The sequence below is a fragment of the Phocoena phocoena genome, chromosome 8, assembly GCF_963924675.1.
Source record: "Phocoena phocoena chromosome 8, mPhoPho1.1, whole genome shotgun sequence".
In the NCBI taxonomy this organism is placed as follows: Eukaryota; Metazoa; Chordata; class Mammalia; order Artiodactyla; family Phocoenidae; genus Phocoena; species Phocoena phocoena.
Window position 1 is genome coordinate 78795976 of NC_089226.1, and position 27841 is coordinate 78823816.

A 27841-nucleotide genomic window follows, 5' to 3' on the forward strand; every position below is an offset into this window, starting at 1 on the left:
TATCTCAAATGTATTCAGCATCTATTATACACTAAATATTATGGAAAGTATATGACACAGACCCTTTACTCATGGAGACTGAAAATTAGTATCAGTTCTGTAATTATTGACTTCAAAATATATCTGTAAAGCATTATTAAGTGGAAAAAAAAACATTACAAAACTAAATTTAATGTGTAATCCCATTTTCTAAACACTCACAAAAAAAGAATCTAGAATTTATATGAAACATTTTAGACATTATCTCTGAGAGGTGAGATTACAGCTAATTTTAAATTTCTAAATGTCTCTGTTTGAATGTTTAGCAGTATGCTACAACATGTCTGATGCAAAAGAAAACAGAAAGTTTCACCTGGGAAATTAAGTAAAATTGACAAGTTTACACAGAGCAGAGCAGAAAACAACAGGTAACAAATGAGCTGGCCGTTTGTTAGTGTGAAAAACACAACATGGCTGAAGAAATAAAATGTTAGTCATGTTCTAAAATTCCTTCAAATAAAAGAGTTGATAGCCACTGGAAACTTGTACCAATATGTACGGATTTGCATTCAAATAGATTACCATATTAGTAAAATGAACTATGTTTCAAGTCATCCAAAGAGGAATGTTCAGACTTTGGTTCTCTTCTGATTAATAATTCATTTATTACTGAGCAGTCAAAATAATTAATTCAAAAACTAAATCCTTATAAAAAATTTGACACTTAATCAGAAGTTTTCCAAACAAGAAATAAAGATAGAGAAATCCAGAATGTAAACTACAAATGTGTCTAACTGCTAGCACTATGTGCTTATGTAGACTTTAAAAAATAAAATTGACATTTAAATGATTGTAAAGATATCATGCCCTTTGTCAAACATGCAATAAACACAGAAGGGTATAAAAATAAAATTTAAAAATCCCTACATTCAATTTTCACTGTACCAAATTAGTACTGAATATATATACATATACATCTCATAATTAGAAGCATGCAATGTTTACAATTTTCTATCCTTTTTGAAATTACCATTATGAGTACTTTCTCAAGCCCTTTAGTATGTCTGAAAACATTATTTTAAATAGCTGTACAATATTCTATTGTAAGCATTCATCAAATCACAGTCATTTACCAAGCACTTATATAATTGATTGAACCATAATAATGAAACAATTACCCAATTTTGGATGTACAATTATTTCTAATTCTTTACTAATATAAATAATATTGCAATGAAAATTGCTCTTCATAAGAGTTTTCCAAATATCTAGTCTTCCCAGAACTATATGAGACAGTCCATTTCACTACACTCTCATTGGGATGGAGAGATTTTAAGAAGGGTCACATATCGCTATTTATTCTCTTTGGATCAGTATTAAAGAATTAAAGATTTCTCAATACCAATCTCCTTTGAGACATTTTGAGGAGTGGGGAATTCCTCTGCTTCCTTGACTAAATTTTGTTTTGAGTCAAAAAAAAAGTTGTTCCAGGCTCATGTGCCCCCAACTAAGTGGGTATTAAAATCCCCACATTTCATGATATGGCAAAGTGCCATATGTTGGCACCTTGCAAACCTTTTATTAATCTTGTAAGGACACAATTAGACTCTTAGAATCAGTCTCTTTCACAGCCTCACTGTCCTCATAGGTGATAAAGCTATGGAAGTCATTTGGATTATTTTGTTTTTAAATTAATATATTTTCCCAAGTATTATGTAGGTTGCTTCAGAGGGAAGTCTTCAATTAGACTAACTCAAGCACTGTTCTTTTCTTCTTTTTCCAGGTATCTGTAAACTTATAAACAATGGCTCATATATAGCAGCTTTTCCCCCACATGAGGTAATTTTCAAGTACAATTTCCATTTTAAAAAAATGTTTCTCCTGCTCAATGCTTGATCTCATTTTCTTTTTTTCACTTAAGTCTAGTTGCCATATTCCTTATTTGAGGGTTCATCCAGTGAGTGGCCTTGGACCTTTCTGAGACCCCGTGATAATGTGTGGCTGCACACTGGCTCCTGTGCTCCAGAACCCTTCTGCAATTTGCTCTGTACCGGGAATCCCACCCTCAGAAGAAACTCATGGACATTGCTCAGCCACTCTGACCAGACATAGATAGCCCTCTGCTCCAACACAGCTCCATGCTTGACTCAGCTTGGGATTTACACAACTTCCAAACACGGCAGGTTCTGGTCTGTGCCTATTACTTGGGATACATGAAAACCTAAGACAAACCCAAACCAAAAATCTACACCCCATTATTTACTTGATTTTCTGCCAGATTATTACCTCTCTTCCAGTTTTCAGTAGGTCATGTTGTGGTAACTCCGCCTGCTGAGTCATGAATGACATGTGAATCAGTTTTAAACTCCCCCCCAATACACACACACACTATATTCTTTTTTTTTTTAACATCATAATTGCTTTACAATGGTGTGTTAGTTTCTGCTTTATAACAAAGTGAATCAGTTATACATATACATATGTTCCCATATCTCTTCCCTCTTGCGTCTCCCTCCCTCCCACCCTCCCTATCCCACCTCTCTAGGTGGTCACAAAGCACCAAGCTGATCTCCCTGTGCTATGTAGCTGCTTCCCACTAGCTATCTATTTTACGTTTGGTAGTATATATATGTCCATGCCACTCCCTCACTTTGTCACAGCTTACCCTTCCCCCTCCGCATATCCTCAAGTACATTCTCTAGTAGGTCTGTGTCTTTATTCCTGTCTTACCCCTAGGTTCTTCACGACAATTTTTTTTTCTTAGATTCCATATATATGTGTTAGCATGCGGTATTTGTCTTTCTCTTTCTGACTTACTTCACTCTGTATGACAGACTCTAGGTCCATCCACCTCACTACAAATAACTCAGTTTCGTTTCTTTTTATGGCTGAGTAATATTCCATTGTATATATGTGCCACATCTTCTTTATCCATTCATCCAATGATGGACACTTAGGTTGTTTCCATCTCCTGGCTATTGTAAATAGAGCTGCAATGAACATTTTGGTATGTGACTCTTTTTGAATTATGGTTTTCTCAGGGTATATGCCCAGTAGTGGGATTGCTGGGTCATATGGTAGTTCTATTTGTAGTTTTTTAAGGAACCTCCATACTGTTCTCCATAGTGGCTGAACCAATTCACATTCCCACCAGCAGTGCAAGAGTGTTTCCTTTTCTCCACACCCTCTCCAGCATTTATTGTTTCTAGACTTTTTTTTTTTTAAAACATCTTTATTGGGGTATAATTGCTTTACAATGGTGTGTTAGTTTCTGCTTTATAACAAAGTGAATCAGCTATACATATACACATGTTCCCATATGTCTTCCCTCTTGCGTCTCCCTCCTTCCCACCCTCCCTATCCCACCCCTCCAGGCTGTCACAAAGCACCGAGCTAATATCCCTGTGCCTTGCGGCTGCTTCCCCCTAGCTATCTACCTTACTACGTTTGTTAGTGTGTATATGTCCATGACTCTCTCTCGCCCTGTCAAAGCTCACCCTTCCCCCTCCCCATATCCTCAAGTCCGTTCTACAGTAGGTCTGCGTCTTTATTCCTGTCTTACCCCTAGGTTCTTCATGACATTTTTTTTTCCTTAAATCCCATATATATGTGTTAGCATACGGTATTTGTCTTTTTCTTTCTGACTTACTTCACTCTGTATGACAGACTCTAGGTCTATCCATCTCATTACAAATAGCTCAATTTCATTTCTTTTTAAGGCTGAGTAATATTCCATTTTATATATGTGCCACATCTTCTTTATCCATTCATCCGATGATGGGCGCTTAGGTTGTTTCCATCTCCGGGCTATTGTAAATAGAGCTGCAATGAACATTTTGGTACATGACTCTTTTTGAATTTTGGTTTTCTCAGGGTATATGCCCAGTAGTGGGATTGCTGGGTCATATGGTAATTCTATTTGTAGTTTTTTAAGGAACCTCCATACTGTTCTCCATAGTGGCTGAACCAATTCACATTCCCACCAGCAGTGCAAGAGTGTTCCCTTTTCTCCACACCCTCTCCAGCATTTATTGTTTCTAGATTTTTTGATGATGGCCATTCTGACTGGTGTGAGATGATATCTCATTGTAGTTTTGATCTGCATTTCTCTAATGATTAATGATGTTGAGCATTCTTTCATGTGTTTGTTGCATTCTGTATATCTTCTTTGGAGAAATGTCTATTTAGGTCTTCTGCCCATTTTTGGATTGGGTTGTTTGTTTTTTTGTTATTGAGCTGCATGAGCTGCTTGTAGATTTTGGAGATTAATCCTTTGTCAGTTGCTTCATTTGCAAATATTTTCTCCCATTCTGAGGGTTGTCTTTTCCTCTTGTTTATGGTTTCCTTTGCTGTGCAAAATCTTTGAAGTTTACTTAGATCCCATTTGTTTATTTTTGTTTTTATTTCCATTTCTCTAGGAGGTGGGTCAAAAGGATCTTGCTGTGATTTATGTCATAATGTTCTGCCCATGTTTTCCTCTAAGAGTTTAACAGTTTCTGGCCTTACAGTTAGGTCTTTAATCCATTTTGAGCTTATTTTTGTGTATGGTGTTAGGGAGTGTTCTAATCTCATACTTTTACATGTACCTGTCCAGTTTTCCCACCACCACTTATTGAAGAGGCTGTCCTTTCTCCACTGTACATTCCTGCCTCCTTTATCAAAGATAAGGTTACCATATGTATGTGGGTTTATCTCTGGGCTTTCTATCCTGTTCCATTAATCTATCTTTCTGTTTTTGTGCCAGTAACATACTGTCTTGATTACTGTAGTTTTGTAGTATAGTCTGAAGTCAGGGAGCCTGATTCCTGCAGCTTCGTTTTTCGTTCTCAAGAATGCTTTGCCTATTCGGGGTCTTTTGTGTTTCCATACAAATTGTGAAATTTTTTGTTCTAGTTCTGTGAAATATGCCAGTGGTAGTTTGATAGGGATTGCATTGAATCTGTAGATTGCTTTGGGGAGTACAGGCATTTTAACAATGTTGATTCTTCCAATCCAAGAACATGGTATATCTCTCCATCTATTTGTATCATCTTTAATTTCTTTCATCAGTGTCTTATAATTTTCTGCCTACAGGTCTTTTGTCTCCTTAGGTAGGTTAATTCCTAGATATTTTATTCTTTTTGTTGCAGTGGTAAATGGGAGTGTTTTCTTGATTTCACTTTCAGATTTTTCATCATTAGTGTATAGGAATGCCAGAGATTTCTGTGCATTAATTTTGTATCCTGCTACTTTACCAAATTCATTGATCAGCTCTAGTAGTTTTCTGGTAGCATCTTTAGGATTCTCTATGTGTAATATCATGTCATCTGCAACCAGTGACAGTTTTACTTCTTCTTTTCCGATTTGGGTTCCTTTTTTTTCCTTTTCTTCTCTGATTGCTGTGGCTAAAACTTCCAAAACTATGTTGAATAACAGTGGTGAGAGTGGGAAACCTTGTCTTCTTTCTGATCTTAATGGGAATGGTTTCAGTTTTTCACCATTGATGACGATGTTGGCTGTGGGTTTGTCATATATGGCCTTTATTATGTTGAGGAAAGTTCCCTCTATGCCTACTTTCTGCAGGGCTTTTATCATAAATGGGTGTTGAATTTTGTCGAAAGCTTTTTCTGCATCTATTGAGATCATCATATGGGTTTTCTCTTTCAATTTGTTAATATGGTGTATCACGTTGATTGATTTGTGTATATTGAAGAATCTTTCCATTCCTGGAATAAACCTCACTTGATCATGGTGTATGATCCTTTTAATGTGTTGTTGGATTCTGTTTGCTAGTATTTTGTTGATGATTTTTGCATCTATGTTCATCAGTGATATTGGCCTGTAGTTTTCTTTCTTTGTGACATCCTTGTCTGGTTTTGGTATCAGGGTGATGGTGGCCTCGTAGAATGAGTTTGGGAGTGTTCCTCCCTCTGCTATATTTTGGAAGAGTTTGAGAAGCATAGGTATTAGCTCTTCTCTAAATGTTTGATAGAATTCGCCTGTGAAGCCGACTGGTCCTGGGCTTTTGTTTGTTGGAAGATTTTTAATCACAGTTTCAATTTCAGTGCTTGTGATTGGTCTGTTCATATTTTCTATTTCTTCCTGATTCAGTCATGACAGGTTGTGCATATCTAAAAATTTGTCCATTTCTTCCAGGTTCTCCATTTCATTTGCATAGAGTTGATTGTAGTAATCTCTCATGATCTTTGTATTTCTGCAGTGTCAGTTGTTACTTCTCCATTTTCATTTCTAATTCTATTGATTTGAGTCTTCTCTCTTTTTTTCTTGGTGAGCCTGGCTAATGGTTTATCAATTTTGTTTATCTTCTCAAAGAACCAGCTTTTAGTTTTATTGATCTTTGCTATCGTTTCCTTCATTTCTTTTTCATTTATTTCTGATCTGATCTTTATGATTTCTTTCTTTCTGCTAACTTTGGGGGTTTTTTGTTCTTCTTTCTCTAATTGCTCTAGGTGCAAGGTTAGGTTGTTTATTCGAGATGTTTCCTGTTTCTTAAGGTAGGATTGTATTGCTATAAACTTCCCTCTTAGAACTGCTTTTGCTGCATCCCATAGGTATTGGGTCGTCGTGTCTCCATTGTCATTTGTTTCTAGGTATTTTTTAATTTCCTCTTTGATTTCTTCAGTGATCACTTCGTTATTAAGTAGTGTATTGTTTAGCCTCCATGTGTTTGTATTTTTTACAGATCTTTTCCTGTAATTGATATCTAGTCTCATAGTGTTGTGGTCAGAAAAGATACTTGATACAATTTCAATTTTCTCAAATTTACCAAGGCTTGATTTGTGACCCAAGATATGATCTATCCTGGAGGATGTTCCATGAGCACTTGAGAAGAACGTGTATTCTGTTGTTTTTGGATGGAATGTCCTATAAATATCAATTAAGTCCATCTTGTTTAATGTATCATTTAAAGCTTGTGTTTCCTTATTTATTTTCATTTTGGATGATCTGTCCACTAGTGAAAGTGGGGTGTTAAAGTCCCCTACTATGAATGTGTTACTGTTGATTTCCCCTTTTATGGCTGTTAGTATTTTCCTTATGTATTGAGGTGTTCCTATGTTGGGTGCATAAATATTTACAATTGTTATATCTTCTTCTTGGATCGATCCCTTGATCATTATGTAGTGTCCTTCTTTGTCCCTTCTAATAGTCTTTATTTTAAGGTCTATTTTGTCTGATATGAGAATTGCTACTCCAGCTTTCTTTTGGTTTCCATTTGCATGGAATATCTTTTTCCATCCCCTTACTTTCAGTCTGTATGTGTCTCTAGGTCTGAAGTGGGTCTCTTTTAGGCAGCATATATATGGGTCTTGTTTTTGTATCCATTCAGCCAGTCTGTGTCTTTTGGTGGGAACATTTAATCCATTTACATTTAAGGTAATTATCGATATGTACGTTCCTATTACCATTTTCTTAATTGTTTTGGGTTTGTTATTGTAGGTCTTTTCCTTCTCTTGTGTCTCTTGCCTAGAGAAGTTCCTTTGGCATTTGTTGTAAAGCTGGTTTGGTGGTGCTGAACTCTCTCAATTTTTGCTTGTCTGTAAAGGTTTTAATTTCTCCATCAAGTCTGAATGAGATCCTTGCTGGGTAGAGTAATCTTGGTTGTAGGTTTTTCTCTTTCATCACTTTAAATATGTCCTGCCAGTCCCTTCTGGCTTGCAGAGTTTCTGCTGAAAGATCAGCTGTTAACCTTATGGGGTCCCTTGTGTGTTATTTGTTGTTTTTCCCTTGCTGCTTTTAATATGTTTTCTTTGTATTTAATTTTTGACTGTTTGATCAATATGTGTCTTGGTGTATTTCTCCTTAGATTTATCCTGTATGGGACTCTCTGTGCTTCCTGGACTTGATTAACTATTTCCTTTCCCATATTAGGGAAGTTTTCAACTATAATCTCTTCAAATATTTTCTCAGTCCCTTTCTTTTTCTCTTCTTCTTCTGGAACCCCTATAATTCGAATGTTGGTGTGTTTAATGTTGTCCCAGAGGTCTCTGAGACTGTCCTCAGTTCTTTTCATTCTTTTTTCTTTATTCTGCTCTGCAGTAGTTATTTCCAGTATTTTACCTTCCAGGTCACTTATGTGTTCTTCTGCCTCAGTTGTTCTGCTATTGATCCCATCTAGAGTATTTTTACTTTCATTTATTGTGTTGTTCATCGTTGCTTGTTTCCTCTTTAGTTCTTCTAGGTCCTTGTTAAATGTTTCTTGCATTTTCTCTATTCTATTTCCAAGATTTTGGATCATCTTTACTATCATTATTCTGAATTCTTTTTCAGGTAGACTGCCTATTTCCTCTTCATTTGTTAGGTCTGGAGGGTTTTAATCTTGCTCCATCTTCTGTGTGTTTTTCTGTCTTCTCATTTTGCTTATCTTACTGTGTTTGGGGTCTCCTTTTTGCAGGCTGCAGGTTCGTAGTTCCCGTTGTTTTTGGTGTCTGTCCCCAGTTTAAAGTTGGTTCAGTGGGTTGTGTAGACTTCCTGGTGGAGGGGACTAGTGCCTGTGTTCTGGTGGATGAGGCTGGATCTTGTCTTTCTGGTGGGCAGGTCCACGTCTGGTGGTGTGTATTGGGGTGTCTGTGGACTTATTATGATTTTAGGCAGCCTCTCTGCTGATGGGTGGGCTTGTGTTCCTGTCTTGCTAGTTGTTTGGCATAGGGTGTCCAGCACTGTAGCTTGCTGATCTTTGAGTGAAGGTGGGTGCTGGTGTTGAGATGGAGACCTCTGGGAGAGTTTCGCTGTTTGATACTATGTGGAGCCGGGAGGTCTCTTTTGGACCAGTGTTCTGAAGTTGGCTCTCCCACCTCAGAGGCACAGCACTGACTCCTGGCTGTAGCACCAAGAGCCTTTCATCCACATGGCTCAGAATAAAAGGGAGAAAAAGAAGAAAGAAAGAGCGAGAGAGAGAGAGAGAGAGAGGAAGGAAGGAAGGAAGGAAGAAGATAAAATAAAATAAAGTAAGATAAAATAAAGTTATTAAAATCAAAAATAATTATTAAGAAAAAAAATTTAAAAAATAAAGAAAGAAAACGGACGGATAGAACCCTAGGACAAATGGTGAAAGCAAAGCTATACAGACAAAATCTCACACAGAAGCATACACATACACACTCACAAAAAGAGGAAAAGGGGAAAAAATCATAAATCTTGCTGTCAAAGTCCACCTCCTCAATTTGGGATGGTTCGTTGTCTATTCATGTATTCCACAGATACAGGGTAAATCAAGTTGATTGTGGAGCTTTAATCCGCTGCTTCTGAGGCTGCTGGGAGAGATATCCCTTTCTCTTCTTTGTTAGCACAGCTCCCACGGCTCAGCTTTGGATTTGGCCCCGCCTCTGCGTGTAGGTTGCCAGAGGGCGTCTGTTCTTTGCTCAAACAGGACGGGGTTAAAGGATCAGCTGACTCCTATATTCTTTTTAAGGCAGTTATACATTTTAAAATAAGAACAGGGTCTTTAGAGGTTTAATGTGTGTGTTTTCAAAGCCCATCAGTCTTCTTTTTTTAAAGGCTAAGAACTCATAGGACATAACCCTTATACCTGAGGAATTCAGTCTAGTATAACTGATAAAGATAAAATGTATTGAGCACTTCCTGTCTGGTACTGAGCTAAACGTTTCATATGGACTATCTCATTTAACCTTTGCAACAACCCTTTTAGATAGGCAATAATATTAACTCTGTTTTATAGATAGATAATTAAGGCAGAGAAAGGTTAAGTATTAAAGACACAGTTTTGAGCCCAGGAAGCCAGACTCCAATGCTTCTATTCGTTATGGCATACCTACTTATATTAGGAATAGAAATAATGATAACAGATAATGTGTTAGAGTGTTTCATGCAACAGGTCCCGTGCATGGGTTTTCCCACTCATCTGACAATAACTTTGGAGGGGAGATATTATTATTTTTCCATTGCAGAGATGCAGAAGCAAGGTGCAGAGAAATTAAACACCATGTCAAATATGACCTAGTCAGTAAGTGGTAAACTGTTCAGTGGCAAACGTGAGTCCCTGGGAGAGCTTCTGTAGCACAGGAAGGTTTGTTTTGTTCTCTAAGTAATTTTGTTTACCTAACTAGCCTGTGTTCTGACAGTTTATTTGATAGTTTCTTGTATGAAATTTGGAAACTATTGGGAATAGGTTGTAAATAATAGTCATTTTCCCGTTTATTCTTATAACTTGGTAGAAGTACTAGTATATGGTATACATACACAAAACGACTGGAAAACAATATTGATGAAATACAAGTAACGAAAACAAAGCAGCAAGTCAATAAAATGGACTCAGGAATTTTCTATCAATTTTAAAGACTACTACTTGAAGAAAGAAAAACAAGACTTATTTAGAGGAAAATGGAGTCAGTGGCACTGACTATAATTTGAATAAGGACAGACACAGTTTAGACCTCCTTCTTCCTTAATGCAGGAGTATTATTAGTATCGGTCTCACACTTTGCACCCACAGCTGAGATTTATTTTTTACTTACAAAAGAGACAGTAGCTAGAGGGAAGAAAGAGACATGTCCAGTGAAATTTGGCATGACAAAGAAGAAAGAAAGGGAAGAAGGAGAATATATATATGAGAAAGAGTTTGCCTAAAATGTTGATGGAATTGATAATCCCATCAATTATGAATAGTGGAGACAGTAGAAAAGTGTGTCAGTTGGAGGAAGGGGCCGATCATGGAGGTGGTGGGGATCACTGAGTGTACATAGTCCTCTGAAAAGGGATGAGAATGCATGGGTGGGCAAGAGTCAGAGCATTATGGTTGATTGAGGTTACTGAGTCAAGTCAGAACAATGAGGTACTACGGATCTAAAGCTTAGTGCCTAAAACCTAGGAGATGCCTATGTCTGACTGGGAAGGCTGGGAAGGAAAGTCATGTATTTTAGGATTATCAGAAATACATGAAAGAAACCTGAGATTTTGGTTCACCTTCCCTTACCTTCCCAATCTCAGGGCAGGCTACCTTAACAAGTCAGTCCAGTTTCACAAGCAAACAAACTTTTCTCAAGTGGATGTCTTAGAATCTTGATCTTTACTTTCATCTCCTTAGCTTCCAATCGTTAGGTTTTAAACACTTTGGGCTCCCTTAGGGAAGACTGCTCTTCCACCCTTACCTAATTAACTTATCTATTTTCTTAGAAAGCCAGAGGCAAAGTCCATATGTGTCTCTCATTTCAGCCTTGAGGCACCTACAGACCATGATTCAAGGTGCCATCTTTCTTCATAGGAACTCACAGCCCTGGTTGTCTGGAACCATAGTTTTGCACTGTTCAATGGCCACAATACAGCAAACACCTAAAATTAACTGACATTATTTTTTTTTTTTTTTTTTAATTTTTTTTTGCGGTACGCGGGCCTCTCACTGTTGTGGTCTCTCCCGTTGAGGAGCACAGGCTCCGGATGCGCAGGCTCAGTGGCCATGGCTCACGGGCCCAGCCGCTCCGCGGCATGTGGGATCCTCCCGGACCAGGGCACGAACCTGTGTTCCCTGCATCGGCAGGCGGACTCTCAGCCACTGCGCCGCCAGGGAAGCCCGACTGACATTATTTTTATACTTCTTATGTGTCTGGCACTTTATAGCTATTCTCCAAACGGGCCCTCACAAGATCCCTCTGTATTGGTATCATTAATACTTATCTTATCCTCATCATTTAGGTGAGGTAACTGAGGCATAATTCCACTTGTTTTAAATTTTCATCAAACATTTCATAAAAGTAGAATCACATATTAGAGTGAGCAGAGGGACTTTGTAAAATCCTGTGTCCTAAGTTTTGATTCAGAAAATAAAGTCACTATATCTATTATCATTTTTTTTAAATTATAAAAGCAGAGCAGTTCAGCCTTCAGGGAACATGTTCCTCTAATAGGCATATATATTCTATGTTTCTGAAATTGCAACCCATATGACAGATTTTTGAGGGGGGTATAAAGAATTGGAAAACATGCTTCCATTTTTGGAATATCTAACCGGAAGTAAATTTTACAGATTTCAAAACATGAATAACACTGGAGACAGGCCTCTTATACTTAAAATTTTTTTTATTGAAATATAGTTGGTTTACAGTATTATGTCAGTTTCATGCGGACAGCATAGTGATTCTTTGCGGGGGGGTGTCTATATTTGCTGAATGAACATTGACTCTTTCCCTTAGCTTCTATAAATGAAATAAATATTTTCTGGTACTGGATCAATTCTCAAAGCAGAATAATGCTCAATTTCTGAACTAAAGATTACAACAATTTCTCTCAATGATGATGAAGATATTGTGTTTATTACAAGACCTTGGGTTCCAAACAATGAAACCTAAAGCTTACTTTAAGTGAAAGGGATCTCATTGGTTTAAAAAAGGGATTTAAGAAAGAATTTTTAAGGAACTATCAGAGTATTTTCAATGAAATATAGATATATAAATGCATTTACTACATCACTTCAGTGATGGACTTATGTTTATAATTTCTGAAGCTTTCAGTAAGTTATTAAATTATTCCCTAAGGAAAAAAAGCAAAAACAATTCCTATTAGTTCAAATTTCACTAAAAGAATAAATATCAATTCATCTTATTTTATTTGTTTCAGGGCGCCTACAAGAGTAACCAGCCCATCAAAACCCATGGACCTCAGAATAACAGACATCTATTATATGAGCGCTGGGCACGCTGGGGAATGTGGTACAAGCATCAGCCCCTGGATTTAATCAGGTACTGGATTGATAACGGAAGACATATTATGCTATTTTGTTATCCTTTTCTTATTATTTTATTTACCCACCAAATCATCTGTATTAGTTAGGGTGTGATTAAGAAAAAAGAAGCCACTGTACGTCTTTTCAATGAAAGGAACTTAATTTAGGGAATCAGTAGCACAGGGGATGGGAAAGCTGAGAAATAAACAGAAATGTGAGGCAACCAGCGATTAACAACAGCAGAAAATTGCTAACAACCCTTAAAGCTGGAGGGAAAATGAGATGAAGTATATTTCAGAGCTTACTACCTGAGCCGTTGGGCAAGAGCTATGCCATCCACGAGTAGGACTACCTGCAGGAAAGTGAAGTGTTGAGAGTCGAGCCACAGAGAATTATGGAGCCATAACAAATTATGGCTGCTCTGGAGACAGCCCTGAGTACAGCCAGGAGAGGAGAAAAGATATGGGCTCTTCCCTTCCTTCCACCTTTGAGACTTCCAGTACCTCCTAGTGTAACTTACCAGCAGCAACTTACAAGTGAATCTATATAATCTACTTTCCCGTGATAACAAATCCAAAGAGGAAAAGGCAGAAAATGGATCTAAGAGCAAAGAGAAAAATGGCCAACATAGCATCTATGCATGTATTTATCCTTCAACAAATACTTAGTGTCTATTCTATTCCAGGAGGTATATCCTAGTAAATAACTGCTCTCAACTTGAATTAGTCTTGAAATAGTGTTATATTCATGATTTATTTTATTTTGATGGAGAATAATTTGTTCTTATTTTTAAAAATCAGGAAATATATATTAAAAAGGACTTAAGTCCCCAGATAACTAGAAATATTTATAAAGTAAAATAAAAAAAGAGCATTCATATTATAAGGTTATATATGTTGATATTTTGAGCTGTTTATGAAATATAAATATCAAGAATAACTCATAACTATATCAATCATTTTCCCAACAGGAAACTGATAGAACTGATAGAATAGAAGGGGTATTTGAAGAGAATTTAATATGCAGAAGTATAAATAGAATCAAGGGAGCCAACAGATGATAATGAAGCTTCCAGGGACTGGCAAAAGCTGGAAGCTGTTATCAGACCTAGACTTGAAGGGACAAAGGGAGAGAGCAGTTGGCAGAACTTGTTAAAACCTATAATCACAGAAGAAGAAAGTCAGAGTAATAAAAAATACCCCACATCTCTTATCCCTCCTTGTGATCTCCTGCTGGTACCTTCAGTTGGCCAATGAGCCTATCAGGAAGCAAGAAGAAGGAAGAAACATAGGTGATACTATGCAGAGAGGTGAGCCTCCTGGGCACATAGCAGGAAGGAAAAAGGTAGAATGTGGAATGGATGTACAAAGCATACTATCCAACACCAAACCATTTTTATCTCAAACATTAAGTACTTGGGTATATCCAAAATCAAGATGCTTTGATTCTAATTCAATCACGACAAATTATCAGAGTCTTATTTATGCAGGTTAAAGAATAATTGTTTTAGAGATACATGAATACAGTGAGATGTGCTAATTCACAAAACCATATTTAATAGGAATTAAAGTGAAGTTGGGATTTTCAAGCAAGCATTTCAGTGTCAACAGTTCTCCTATCTATAGGAGACATTGCTATTGCTGCCTCAGGTAATTTCACCAAGCAACCTTTATTTTCAATAAATAGGGTGATTCAGCTACTATTACCAATTCTCTAGGTGTTGATTCAGGGGGGAAATTTTGCTTATGAAAATCATGTATTTTGTGTTCAAGTGGCTAAGGGAAGAGATGTGATGAGGGACCCACCCAAGATGAAGGCCGTTAAAGAGTATAGATGGCATTTCAACAGGTGCCTGCTCTCTAGGAACTTTCCTGTTAACAAAGTTGAGATGGTGATGAAGCGTTCAGATTAAACTATACAATCTTGTACATAGCATTTTGTACAAGACCCAGTTTTCTACAATGAGCAGGAAGATTGCCTTAAAATCTGTGACTTTTTAATTATTTGGAGTTACATTGTTCTTAAAACTATACAATTTTGAGGATGTGAGCCTCTTATTGTGTGGCTTCCTGTCCATAGTGAGAGAAAGAGGGTGTCCTGGAATCAGAGTTTTTTTAATATACTTGTGTCACAGATGATGGACACCCACAGGCAAGGCCTGTATTCTCTCCTGCTGAAAAAGGCAGTTCAGTAATAGTGGATGAAAAGTGAGGGACTATCAATTCATTTTATTTTTTATAAACAACCATTCTTGAACATGTGTTTGTGTTTTGTTCTCATTTTAAGAATAGACTTAAAATTTAGTAGCCAATGCCTATCTTCATTTCAATCTATTTTTCCATGGGAAATACTGGAATCTGGAAAGAATACATTTAAAAAATGGTCAACTACGAAACCTGCTCAACAAAATAGCTGTGTGGTTTTTTTTCAATGTTTCCCAATAGGCACCAGAAGGATTTAAATTTAAAAACTAAGTGAAATGATTCTCTCTAAAAGAGGTCAACTTAACATTTGTTTTTATAATAGAAGTTTTTTATGATAGAAGTTACTTCAGCAGTAGAATCCTATCATCAAATGAAATGTCACATAGGACACCAGTATATAAAACATGAAAGTGACGGTGGGTGAAGTGTGATGGGGTGACACCAATAGCAACCCCCTGTTCCTCCTTGCCCTGTCATCGTTTTAAAGAAATTTAAGGAACACCTAGAGATCCTAAAAGATTGTGACTTCCCACGTTCTAGGTTAAGGACATTTTCATTAGCCTTCTTTGCCTGGAACTAGCTTCTTCTCATGAAACAGATCTGAAATCTGCTGTAACTTAGGTAATTATACTCCTGTCACATAACATTATTGCCCCTCTTAACCTTCAACAATGTATGATTTAAAATCTTGGTATAATGCTTTCCATATAAGGGGGTCTGTCTGTGCAGTCCTTTATAGTCATCGTTATAAAAATGTTAGTAATATGTGCCCAAACCCTACTCCACCCCACAGAACACTTGTTTAAAGGAACAAGTGGCTATATTAGAATAACTGTTAATATTATAAGCTTCGTCTCAGAGTAGAACACTGTCAGTATATAAGAAATGAATAGACTATTGATCTGTCTCCTAGGAGAAATAAATGAAAAAACAAAAAAATTAGGTAAATGATGCTCAGTGGAGGACAGCTCCATGTCTACGCTTGGTAGAATACGTACAAATTTTAGTTGGCACAATACAGAGAATGGAGTAGAAAGAATGATTTTCAGAGAGAGAAGTCTTGTTAAGGAAAAACAAATAACAAGAGAATTTTCTTCCCAGCAAGAATTTTTGCACAGAGAGGTATTCCCAAATGAACTGTAAAACACCAATCTTTAAAACTAGTGCTGGGACAAACACCAGTACAGAATTCAAGAAATTATTATTTTTTACCAGAGCTGTATAAACTGTGACAGTTAACTATTGGCAGTAGATTCGGTGAAGAAAGAACAACTGAGTGGTCATCAGAACTGCCTTATTCATCTGCTACTTCCATATAAATTATGTTAATAAGCTGAAGGGAAATAAAATGCATTCATTCCCTTCACTTCTTTCAATAAAACACTTCCTGTGGTGGGTGCTAATGAAACAGGACACAGGTCCACTTTCAAGCAGCTTGCATTCTGATGGGGAGGGAGAGGAATAGGGGAGTGACAGGTAATTGTCATAAAGTTTTACAAGTTTAAGACACTGAAACACGTGTGAAGGGAATGTGATAGCAAGAGCAGGGACGTCTAACCCAGGTTTGAAGTGAAATCAGGGCAGGCTTCCCAGGAGAAGTGATATAAAGTACAGGATAAGTACAAGCCAGACAGGAGAAGAGGGTGAAATGTAATATTCCAAAGTAAGGGAACAGCATAAACCAAGGAATCGTGTGCTCCAGGAACAGCAGAGTTGAACTTTGTTGAGGAAGATGTGTGACACGGTTGTGCAGATTGTGTCTGGCATAAGGGAGTCGGGCCAAGGGTGCAGACAGAGACAGAAATCAAGTCTGCTTTCAGCAGCTACCTAGAGGGAGATGTTTTTCTAATTTACGCCAAAGCAATATGGTTTAGCACAGCTTTGTGTAAGGAAAACAAAAAGGGATTCTACTAGGAGGATGAAGAAAAGCAAGACCTGGCTTATAAAAAGAAAGAAATAAACATACTCCGATAATAAATAAAATAAAATGACTCCTATAATGACAATGTTTAATGATAAACAATATCACCATTATTGGATTCATTAATGAGCGAGACTATTAAGACACCCCGGATGAAGCGCAGGAGGAACTGAGCCAGTATAGTCAATTGTCCATCTGAAATTGACTAGGTGTGACATCGCTATTTGTAGTGTCACTTACGTTGCCTTAAGCTAAGGATTTGCTTTCTCATGCAGGCTATACTTTGGTGAGAAGATTGGGCTATACTTTGCTTGGCTGGGGTGGTATACTGGAATGCTGATTCCTGCAGCTATTGTTGGCTTGTGTGTTTTCTTCTATGGAATATTAACAATGAATGCAAGTCAAGTAAGGTAAGCTATCAACAGACTTATTAAAAAAATTTGGCCTTTCTTCTGATTGGATGAAAGCTTTATAGTAATGCTGACTATAAAAGCGAGTTATGGTACTAAATTTATTTGCTTGTTTTTGTTTTTGCAGGGGAGAAGCACTATAAAAAGGTTATTTCTATATTTTTATATGCAGAGTCTCTTGGATAAATTCTAAGACTGTTTCTCTTTATGCCAAATGTCTCTTTCAGGTATATCCCACATAATCAATAATTCAGCAATGCAATAGACAGTTCTATATAATTTAAATTTGCATAGTATTTTGTAGTCTTGAATGCTTTCTCAATACATTAATTCAAATAAATATAATAGTACAGTTCTTTAAACACTTAAGATATACAAAGACTGTCCAGATGCATTGTTTCATTTTATGCAACTTTCATTACCACCTTTGGAGATGAGTATTCCTTTTAGCAGATGAGGGAACCTTACATAGTTAAAGATGTCTAAACAAAATATTCATACCATATAAATCCTACCCTAAGTAGTCTCCTCTCATGAGAACATAAAATCACTTTCTACTTTCTTCTTACTCTCTATGAGAATAGATTTATGAAAGATTTTAGCATCAACTTAAGATATCAAAATGGTAGTAAAATAAGATTTGAGAAACATCAAACATTTATCAGAATGGTGATTTTTCTGTTAAAGTTTAAATGACTCAAGATTTGGATATAGGAACAAAACATTATTATTCAGCAGAGGTAAAAGTCACATTAAAGAATTAAATGAGTTAAGGAATTAATTAAAGAATCCTCTTAACAGCATGTTCTATTTACTACACCACAAGGATTTCATCAAGTTCAACCTTGTATGATGCAATTCAAACTATGAAAAAGTACTTTTCCCCTCCTTAAAAAAAGCTCAGTACTTTTTTTCCCTTCTGGTCCATCTTTTAACCATGGCCTTGCTACTGGGTAGTAATCATGACAGTTAATGGGACCATAAAATGCATTTCCTTGAATATTCTTTATCTATGTGCACATGTATTTGTATAACAATTTTGCCTAAAAGCAAAATATTTTCATTGTCCCAGGGTTGAATCCTATTCCATAACCAAATTCCTTGATTTGGTATCTCAGAATCCCCTTGTTCTTCCTGAAGGCCAAATGGTAATTAGCATGAAAACAAAGAAACACCTACTGTTCAAAAGCATTTCACCTAGTGACAAGTTTATTTCAGAGTTTTGCAAACTCACTACCACTCTGGAAGGCAGCATCTTCCTGGACAAACATGTGCCCACTGGAAATATTCATCCCCCTTTAGGCATTTCTTTATATGATGTTGAATCAGTAACCTCTGAAGCTGAGAAGTGAGATTGTAATTTGGAGTTATAGTGTCTTGAAAATAAAAATACTATATATATATATATTTTTTTTACTACTTCTCTATTCTCTATGAGTTTGGCTTTTTTTTTCTTTCTTTCTTTTTTAAGAGTTCACATATAAAGTGATACCATGCAGTATTTTTCTTTTCTATCTGGCTTATCTCACTTAGTGTAATACCCTCAAAGCCCATGTTGTCACAAGGTGCAAGATTTCCTTCTTTCTCATGGCTGGATACTCTTCTATTTTGTGTGTGTGCGTGTGTGTGTGTGTGTGTGTGTGTGTGTGTGTGTGTATCTCAAATCTTCTTTATCCATTCCTCTGCTGATGGACACAAGTTGTTTACTTATCTTGACTATTGTGAGTAATGGTGCAAAAACATGGGAGTGCATATACCTCTTCAAGATGCTGTTTTCATTTCCTTTGGATATATACCCAGAAGTGGAATTGATTGATTATATGGTAGTTCTATTTTTAATTTTTTAAGGAACTTCCATATTGTTTTCCATAGTAGCTGTACCAACTTACATTTCCATCAACTGTGCACAAGGGTTCACTTTTCTCCACATCCTCACCAACATTTGGGGTTTTTTGTTTTTTGTTGTTGTTGTTTTTGGCAGTGGAAGCGTGGAGTCCTAACCACTGAACTGCCAGGGAATTTACTATTTCTTGTCTTTTGGATAATAGCCACCCTAACAGGTATGAGGTAATATATCATTGTGGTTTTGATTTATATTTCCCTGGTGATTAGTGATGTTGATCACTTTTTTATGTACCTGTTGATTTATGTATCTTCTTTGAAAGAATGTCTATTCAGTTTCTCTGCCTATTTTTTAATCAGATTTTTTTGGTTGCTATTGAGTTGTATGAGTTCTTTATATATTTTAGATGTTAACACTGTATCAGATATATGATTTGCAAATATTTTCTCCCATTTGGTAGATTCCCATTTTTAAAATATTTATTTATTTATTTATTTATTATTTGGCTGTGTCAGGTCTTAGTTGCGGCACACGGGACCTTTTAGTTGTGGCATGTGAACTCTTAGTTGTGGCATGTGGAATCTAGTTCCCTGACCAGGGATTGAACCTGGGCCCCCTGCATTGGGAGCTCAGAGTCTTAGCCGCTGGACCACCAGGGAAGTCCCCTGGTAGATTGCCTTTTAATTTTGTTGATAGCTTCCTTCGCTGTGCAGAAGCTTTGTAGTTTGATATAGTCACTCTTAATTATTTTTGCTTTTGTTGCCTTTACTTTTGGTGTCAAATCCTAAAAATCATTGCCAAGATTGATTTCGTAGTTTTACAGTTTCAGGTTTTAAATTTACATCTTTAATCTATTTTGAGTTAATTTTTGTGTATGGTGGAAGATACATAGGTTCATTCTTTTACATGTGGATATCCAGTTTTCCCACCACCATTTATTGAAGAGACTATCCTTTCCCCATTGAGTATACTTGGCTTTTTGTCGAAAATTGACCATATATACATGGGCTTATTTATGGTTTCTCTATTCTGTTCCATTGATCTATGTACCTGTTTTTATGCCAATATGTACTCTTTCGATTACTATAGCTTTATAATATTGTTTGAAATCATGGGGTGTGATGCCTCCAGCTTTGTTCTTTCTCAAGATTGCTTTGGCTATTTGGGATTTTTGTGGTTTCATAAAAATGTTAAGATAGGTTTTTCTATTTCTGTGAAAATACTATTGAAATTCTGATAGAGATTGCACTTAATCTGTAGATCTTTTGGGGTAGTACGGACATTTCAAAGTGTGAAATTTTCTAATCCATGAGCACAGAATATCTTTCCATTTATTTTTGTCTTCTTCAATTTCTTTTGCAAACATCTTATAGTTTTCAATGTATAGACCTTTCACCACCTTGGCTAAATTTAATCCTAAATATTTTATTCTTTTTGATGTCATTGTAAATGGTATTGTTTTCTTAATTTCTCTTTTTGATAGCTTTTTGTTAGTATATAGAAACACAACTGATACTTGTATACTGACTTTTTTATCCTACAACTTTACTGAATTCATGTGTTAGTTATAGAGTTTTTTGATAGTCTTTAGGGTTTTAGAAAAAAATGGTCTTTTAAAATGAATTGACAAAAGCAGAAAATGATTTTTAGGCAGTTAGCTACTGTTCAAATTGGTTCCATGGAGAACATATTCACAAAGTTTTCCCATGTGGTGTAGACTTCCTCCTCCAGGCTTACAAAGCTGAAAATGAACAAAAGGCAATGAAAGGAATAGATTTTCTGTTCCTATTGATTTACGTGCCAATGAAGTAAATTAGGCTTCTTTTGTATGAGATAAGTATTCTTTAACCTTTAGCACAAGGAGTGTTTTAAAAGGCTCTAGCAAACTCTTTTCTTCTGTGCTTTGTGGTATTATATTACTGCTACTTCTGTCACACTGTAATTAAGATCCTGTCAGACTTTCTATTCTAAACTAAGATAAGCATCACTGAATATCTTGACTTTCAAAATTTCATGGGACTGAATTTTTCCATTCAAGGTGTCAGACATGGTTAAGTCTTAGGTGTTATCATGGCGAGTGAGTGGAGGACATAGGGCTTTTATTTTGAGTTGCTTTGTTTTAGTTCTGTTTTAAGCTCTTTTTTTGTTTATTGCAAGGTAACAAAATGTTGAAAAGCTGAAGATTGGGTTGTATTATGTTTCTACCAGCTATGTTCACGTGAATTAATGTCATATTTCTTACCTGCTCTGCAGTTAATTGTAGAATTACATGAAAATCATGTTATAGATTATTTATTGTATGTATCTGTGAATGTATATATGTATGTATATATTTACATGCACATTGGTCTTATACAATCAAAGGTGGTCAGTTTTGTGCCATGTAGAGCATATATCATAGCAATATAAAAATGAACAAGCAGGTAGATATGGTGCCTGCTTCTCAGGCTTTGGGTTTCAGGTCTGGGACAAAGGGCAGAAACAACTCTCCGGCCCATTCTTGCCTCTTTGGCATGAGAACTCTGTATTTGGTCCTCAGTACTGACCAGCTTTTCAAAAGCTGTTACATCCTAAAGGGCCTCTCAAATCCTCTCCTGACAACATCCTTAGCAATAAGGTCTTCTTCCATTTATCAAGTGCCTATGATGTGCCAGGCACATTATCAATATTCATTACATAATATCCCAGTTGCATATTATCTCCAACTGGAGATGAAGAAATTGATCCTCAGAGAGGTAGGTGACTTAGGAGGAAATATCTAGTAAGTTTAAACCTATATCTGATTTTTTTAAATTGTGATAAGAACACTTAACATGAGATCTACCCCCTTCACAAATTTTTAAGTGCACTACAGTATTGTTAACTACAGGCACGATGTCGTTTGTACAGCACGTCTCTAGAACTTACTCATCTTACATAATTGACACTTTATACCCATTGAACAGCAACTCTCCATTTCCCTCTCCCTTACCCCCTAGGAACCACCATTCTACTCTGCTTCTATGAGTGTGTTTTTTCAAGATACCTAATATAAGTGGAATTATGCAGTATTTGTTCTGTGCTGGCTTATTTCACTTAACATAATGTCCTCCAGGTTCATCCATATTGTTGCATATGGCAGAATTTCCTTCTATTCTTAAGGCTGCATAATATTCTATTGTATGTCAATTCCACCATTTTTTTATCCATCCATCTGTGGATGGACATTTGGGTTATTTCCATATTTTGGCTATTGTGAATAATGTGGCAGTGAACAAGGGAGTGTAGATATCTCTTTGAGATTCCGATTTCTGTTCCTTTAGATATATACCCAGAGGTGGGATTGCTGGATTAAATGGTAGTTACGTTTTTAAGTTTTTGAGGAACCTCTGTGTTGTTTTTCATAGTGGCGGTACCAATTTATAGTCCCACCAACGATATTCAAGTGTTCTAAATATTCCACATCCTTGCCAACACTTGCTACTTTTATTTTGTTTGTTTTGTTTGATAATAACAATCACAACAGGTATGAGGTAATACCTTGTGATTTGATTTGCTTTTCCCTGATGATTATATCTGATTGTAAAATCCATGCTTTACTCATGCTTCCATACTGCCTTCCTTTAAACCTACTTTCATATTACCACATTTCCCCAAAATGGACATCACCAAGTGTCTTATTCTGTGCTTTGTCAGGTTAACAGGATTACAGGAAGCATCAAGACCCTAGAGCAGGTCCAGGCATCCATCCCCAAATGGACAAATTGCTCCCTCCTCCCATATCTTAAATGGGTTGTAATTATCATTCCTTCCAATCAGCCCTTGATGTGTATATCTAACAACAGATATAAGACAAAAGAAAGCCACACTTCAAGCAGTGGTTTGTATTATGAGTTTCTGCAAAAGAAATTAAGAAACACTCAAGTTGGGCACTCTCCCTCCATCTAGTGGTTGAGTAAAGTCAAAGAACTTTGTGATTTCATCTCAAATTCCATATTTTAGGCTAAAAAATACATTAACAAAATTGTTTAATATTTTTTTATGTTACCTATCAAGTTGAACTTTGGACAACTTATAGAAAATGAGTTTGATGATTCCGGAAATAAAAATAAGGCTAGTCTAATGGCTGGGATTCTAGACTGAGTGCTTTGAAACATCTGTGCTTTTTTGTGATCATTTGGAAGGTGGGAAAGATAATATAGTATTAACCAAACTTAATACCATTTTAGTATGAGATTTCAATGCAGGGCACATTATGTCATTCTCAAAACACAGCTAATTATGATAGCAAGCCTATTTTAATAAAAATTTCCTTCAGGAGGAATGTTAATTCTTATTTATACAAATTAGTAATATTACTAAGAGGAGGTATAATTGTCTCTTTGTTTTGAGTTTTTAAAATGTACATTTTACCTGCTTCCTCCTACTTCACATAGACATTATGATTACTAGCAAGATGATGTGTGTGAAAGTGGGAGAATTATAGTATATATAAGACCTGTTACACCATCATCATTATTAATAAATTAGTTTTTGATAGGAAAGTTCCTCTTAATATGACATAAACTTATCTCTCCTTTAGACGAGTTATAGGTGATGGAGAACTGGACCTAGAATCAGGAAAACCTAAACTCAGTTCCCTAAATTACCTCTTGTTAGCTGTGTGACCTTGAGCAAATCACTTAAATTAAACATCAGTTTCCTCTCAGTTTGGAGATAGTTACCATTGCAGGAGACTGAATTGAGGACTAAACATAATGGACATGGACCCACCTTTGCTTTTTGTAAAGTATTGTATTACTGTATAGCATTATTACCTACTAGTCATTTCCAGTTTGGCTTGAGATTATACACATCAGGCATTTGAAATACACATGCATTATTTTTTGCTTTGAGTGTATACATTTTGAAAACAGCAAATCTTGCTATCAACACTGCCAATTAAACTTTTAATAACAGTTGCATTTCCAGGCATATTTTTAAAAGCCTTTATGTTACTTTCAATATTTCCAAAGCATATTTACTTGGACAATTTAGTTATGGTATCCCTAGTGGGAAAGGGTCAGGTATGACAGATAAAGGCACAAAACATCTTAGAAACAGGTTGCTGTGAACTCTCAGGCTGTGAGGCTTTTGAGAAATTGTTATCGATGCCCTATTCATGTCACAATGTCATCTATAATGTATGCTGAGATTTTTAAAAGATAGCATAGAACTTAAGAGACAAATATTATGAAGTTACATTCTAATAGAGAAGTTACATTCTAATAGAGAATCTCTAATAGAGAAGTTACATTCTAATAGAGAATATTATATATTTCAGTAAATAAAATCTATGCCATGTTATCGTGACAGTGTGTGTCACGATAAACTTCCTCAGATTTCCAATGAACATAACGCACTGATTGACTGCAGTGGGGGTTATGAAATTATGTGAATTATGGATGCTGTTCATTTTGGTGATTGTAAAGCAACGAGATCCAGGGAAAAGATCGTTAGACCTGAGAAATCAGCAGTCAGATGTGACTCCAGCTCAGCCATGTCCAAGCCTGTGAGCTTGGTTAAAACACCCTCGGTTGTTCCTCACAAGATTATCCTGCATGCCATGAAATCAGGTGTAAAAGTGTCCTTGTGACAAAGCCCCACAGGTGCCTCCCAAGTATAAAATATGGCCTATTATCATTACAATATCTTGGCAGAGATTTCTAAAACAAAGAAGCAAACAAACAACTCTGTATCACAAAAATCCTAAAAATTTGAGTTGGAGCCACTGTCTTAAGTTCTTCCTCACCTGTCCACCCCCCACCCCGCCCCGGCCCCAACTATTTCCATTTCTTCTTTTCCTCCCTGCCTTGCTGCTTCCCACAGGGTTGGCCATAGGGGCTGAGTACCTCCTAAACATGGAGGTTCATGCTTTCTTTTTCTTCTTTGATTTCTCAAGCCAAGAAATTTGCAAGGCCACTGAAGTCTTCATGTGCCCTCTCTGTGACAAGAACTGCTCACTGCAGAGACTCAATGAAAGCTGCATTTATGCCAAGGTGAGTGTGGACCCTCACGTTCCTCTCCCTGCCCTCCACTTTTTCTAGGAGGCAGGTAGTAAAAAGTCCTCCAGCAGACCGCTTTTTACCAAAGTTAAATGTTCCCAAGTGTTTCAATATCATTGATATCAATATCATTGACAACTGAGTAAAACATCACTCTGTGGCAATTACAGAAAGAGTAGATTTTATTAGAATATCTTTGTCTTCCTTTGTTTTTATAAGTGTTTATTGCCATCCTAGACCTAAAACGTCCACTTGGAATGACATCTAGATTCTTTTTTGGGGGAAGATGATTATTTCCACAGGTAGTGATAAAATTTTTATCTTCCATGAAGACTCCTGAAGTTAAATTACTTCTACTTTTACAGAGAAAATGAAATAACATACCAAAAGCTCTCAAATTGCTGCCTATTAGAATCACCTGAAGGGGGTTTTAAACTCCTGAAGCCCAAGTCGCATCCCAGAGCAGTTAAATTAGAATCTTTGGGTTTAGAACCTAGGCATCAGCGTAACTTAAAACCTCCCAGGTGATTTCAAGGTACACACAAGTTTGAGAAATGTGTACTTGAATTTTACAGTTACTATTATTCATTTGTAAAATGGTTTTATTAAAGTATAATGAACAGATAATAAAATGTACATATTTGAAGTATATAAATGAATACATTTTGATTATATATATGCTCCTGTGAAAACATCACCACGATCAAGATAATGAACATATTCATCACCTCCAAAAGTTTCCTCACGACCTCTTGTCATCTCTGCCTCCCATCCCTCCCAAATTCCACCCCTGTGCTCAGGCAACAAACAGTTTCCTATCATTATAGATAAGTTTGTATTTTCCAGACTGTTATGTAAATGGAATCATACAGCGTGTGATTTTTTTCTGATTTATTTCACCCAACATAATTATTTCGAGATTCATCCGTGTCATAACATTTATCAATCATCTTTCTTTATAGCTCAGTAGTATTGCGTTATATGGCTATATCAAAATTTGTTTATCCGTCATTTATTAATGATCTTTTGGGTTGTTTTAAGTTGTTACCATTTTAAATAAAGATGCTACAAATGTCTACAAATCTTCATTTAGGCAAGTAGTGTTATTTCTCTTGGGCAAATACCTAGAACAAAATGGCTGGATTATGAGATAGAAAGATGTTTAACCTTCTGAGAAACTTCCAAACTGTTTTCCAAAGTGTCTATACCATTTTACATTTCCACCAGCAATGTATGAGAATTCCAGTTTTCTATATAGTCACTGATTCTCAGGATGGTCTGTCTTTTTAATTCTAACTATTCTAATAGATGTTTAGAGAGATCTCGTTGCGGTTTAGTTGCTTGAAAAAAAAATTTGATTCTTTTGGGTCTTGCTTTTAGGATTTGTGAGATGGGCTCACAGCAGTGCTCTTTCTAGCACTCATTTTTCCCCACAATGAAAACAAGATCTTTCTGTGTACTGTACCCAGTGCACTGTGAATAATGAGGATTTCCAGTCTGGCCGGTGGAAACAGGCACTATTCCTGACTCTGTGAGCTTCTGAAACTGTTTCCTCTAATCCTCTCAGGGGGTTCTTTCCTCAGGTAGCCTCCTCACATTAATGCTCACTGTCTGGGTTGTAGCTCTCTGCACCCTGGTGACTACACTTTCAGTGTAGTAACCTGAGGCAATCATAATGCTCACCTCAATTGTTTCCTGCCTCTTAGGGATCACTGCCTTTCATTGCCTCACATCCAATCTTGAAATCTGTTGCTTTATATATTTGTGCATTCTTTGGTTGTTTTCAGAATGGGGGTAAAATCAATCTCTGTTACTCCATCTTGTTCAGAAGTAGAGGCCTCTATACAATTAACTTTTGACAAGGGTGGATATAAAATCAAAAGCCACTCAGGATCCTACTAGGAGACCCAAACTTAGTAAAATTAGCTTCTGAATTATTTATTTTGAACGCATGGCATGGGAAAAATCTGTTTTGTTTATAATTTAATTTCTAAAATGTGCTCAGTGTTGAATTCTTTTAAATGCTCCACAAAGATGTCTTGTTTGGGGAAGCATTTTCTCAACACTTTTTGCAGAAACCAAGTGTATAGAGTCATTAGATGTAAATACATGTGTTTTTCCCTTTGTCCATGCATTTTAAAGACATGTAACAGCCCTAGGGACAGCAACAAATCCGTATATACATATGTTACTTCTACTTGGACAGTTCTAATAAAACACACTGGCATTATCTGAACAGTAAAGCTAAGAATTATATGTGGCAGAGTGATAAAGTGAAGAAACTGTCCAAGGAAACATTAAATCTAGGGGGCCTTTGTCATTGTACAGTATCTACATCCTTCCTTTACTCTGTATAAATTGTATATATAGGGACAGGTATGACTCAGAAAGAATTCACTTGGTAACTATTATAAGGTAGGTGGAAAAGTTAGCTTGCAGAGGAGAATATTGCCTTATGGAACAAAACAAGACATAAAACCCACTACGGTGAAATCTTTAATGTGTCTTGTATTTGTTCCTCTGGCTAAGGTAAAATGTAGCTACTTGGTTTACACCTTAAAAATCAGAATTACTCTTCCTTCATTGAATGAAAATAAACATTCTCTTTTAAAATCAGTTTACATACTTAAACACCTAGAGATTACTGTATGGGCAGTATCAGAAATAAGGGAAGAGATTTTTAGCAAAGAAACAAGGCCACCAATCTAGAATCATCTAGCCTACACCATCACCCAGTGACATCATCTAGGAACTGGTCAATTCCTTATAGAATCAATCACCACTTGTG

General features: G+C 36.4%; 1 protein-coding gene across 1 annotated transcript in view; it reads left to right on the plus strand.

Moving 5' to 3' along the window:
* The window catches only part of ANO3 (anoctamin 3), a 423419-nt gene that overhangs the window by 324946 nt on the left and 70632 nt on the right, over nucleotides 1-27841 (plus strand). Inside the window, 4 exon segments of the mRNA XM_065883040.1 lie at nucleotides 1763-1818; nucleotides 12547-12668; nucleotides 17053-17187; nucleotides 24951-25047. Of these exon segments, the coding sequence (XP_065739112.1) occupies nucleotides 1763-1818; nucleotides 12547-12668; nucleotides 17053-17187; nucleotides 24951-25047 (410 nt within the window).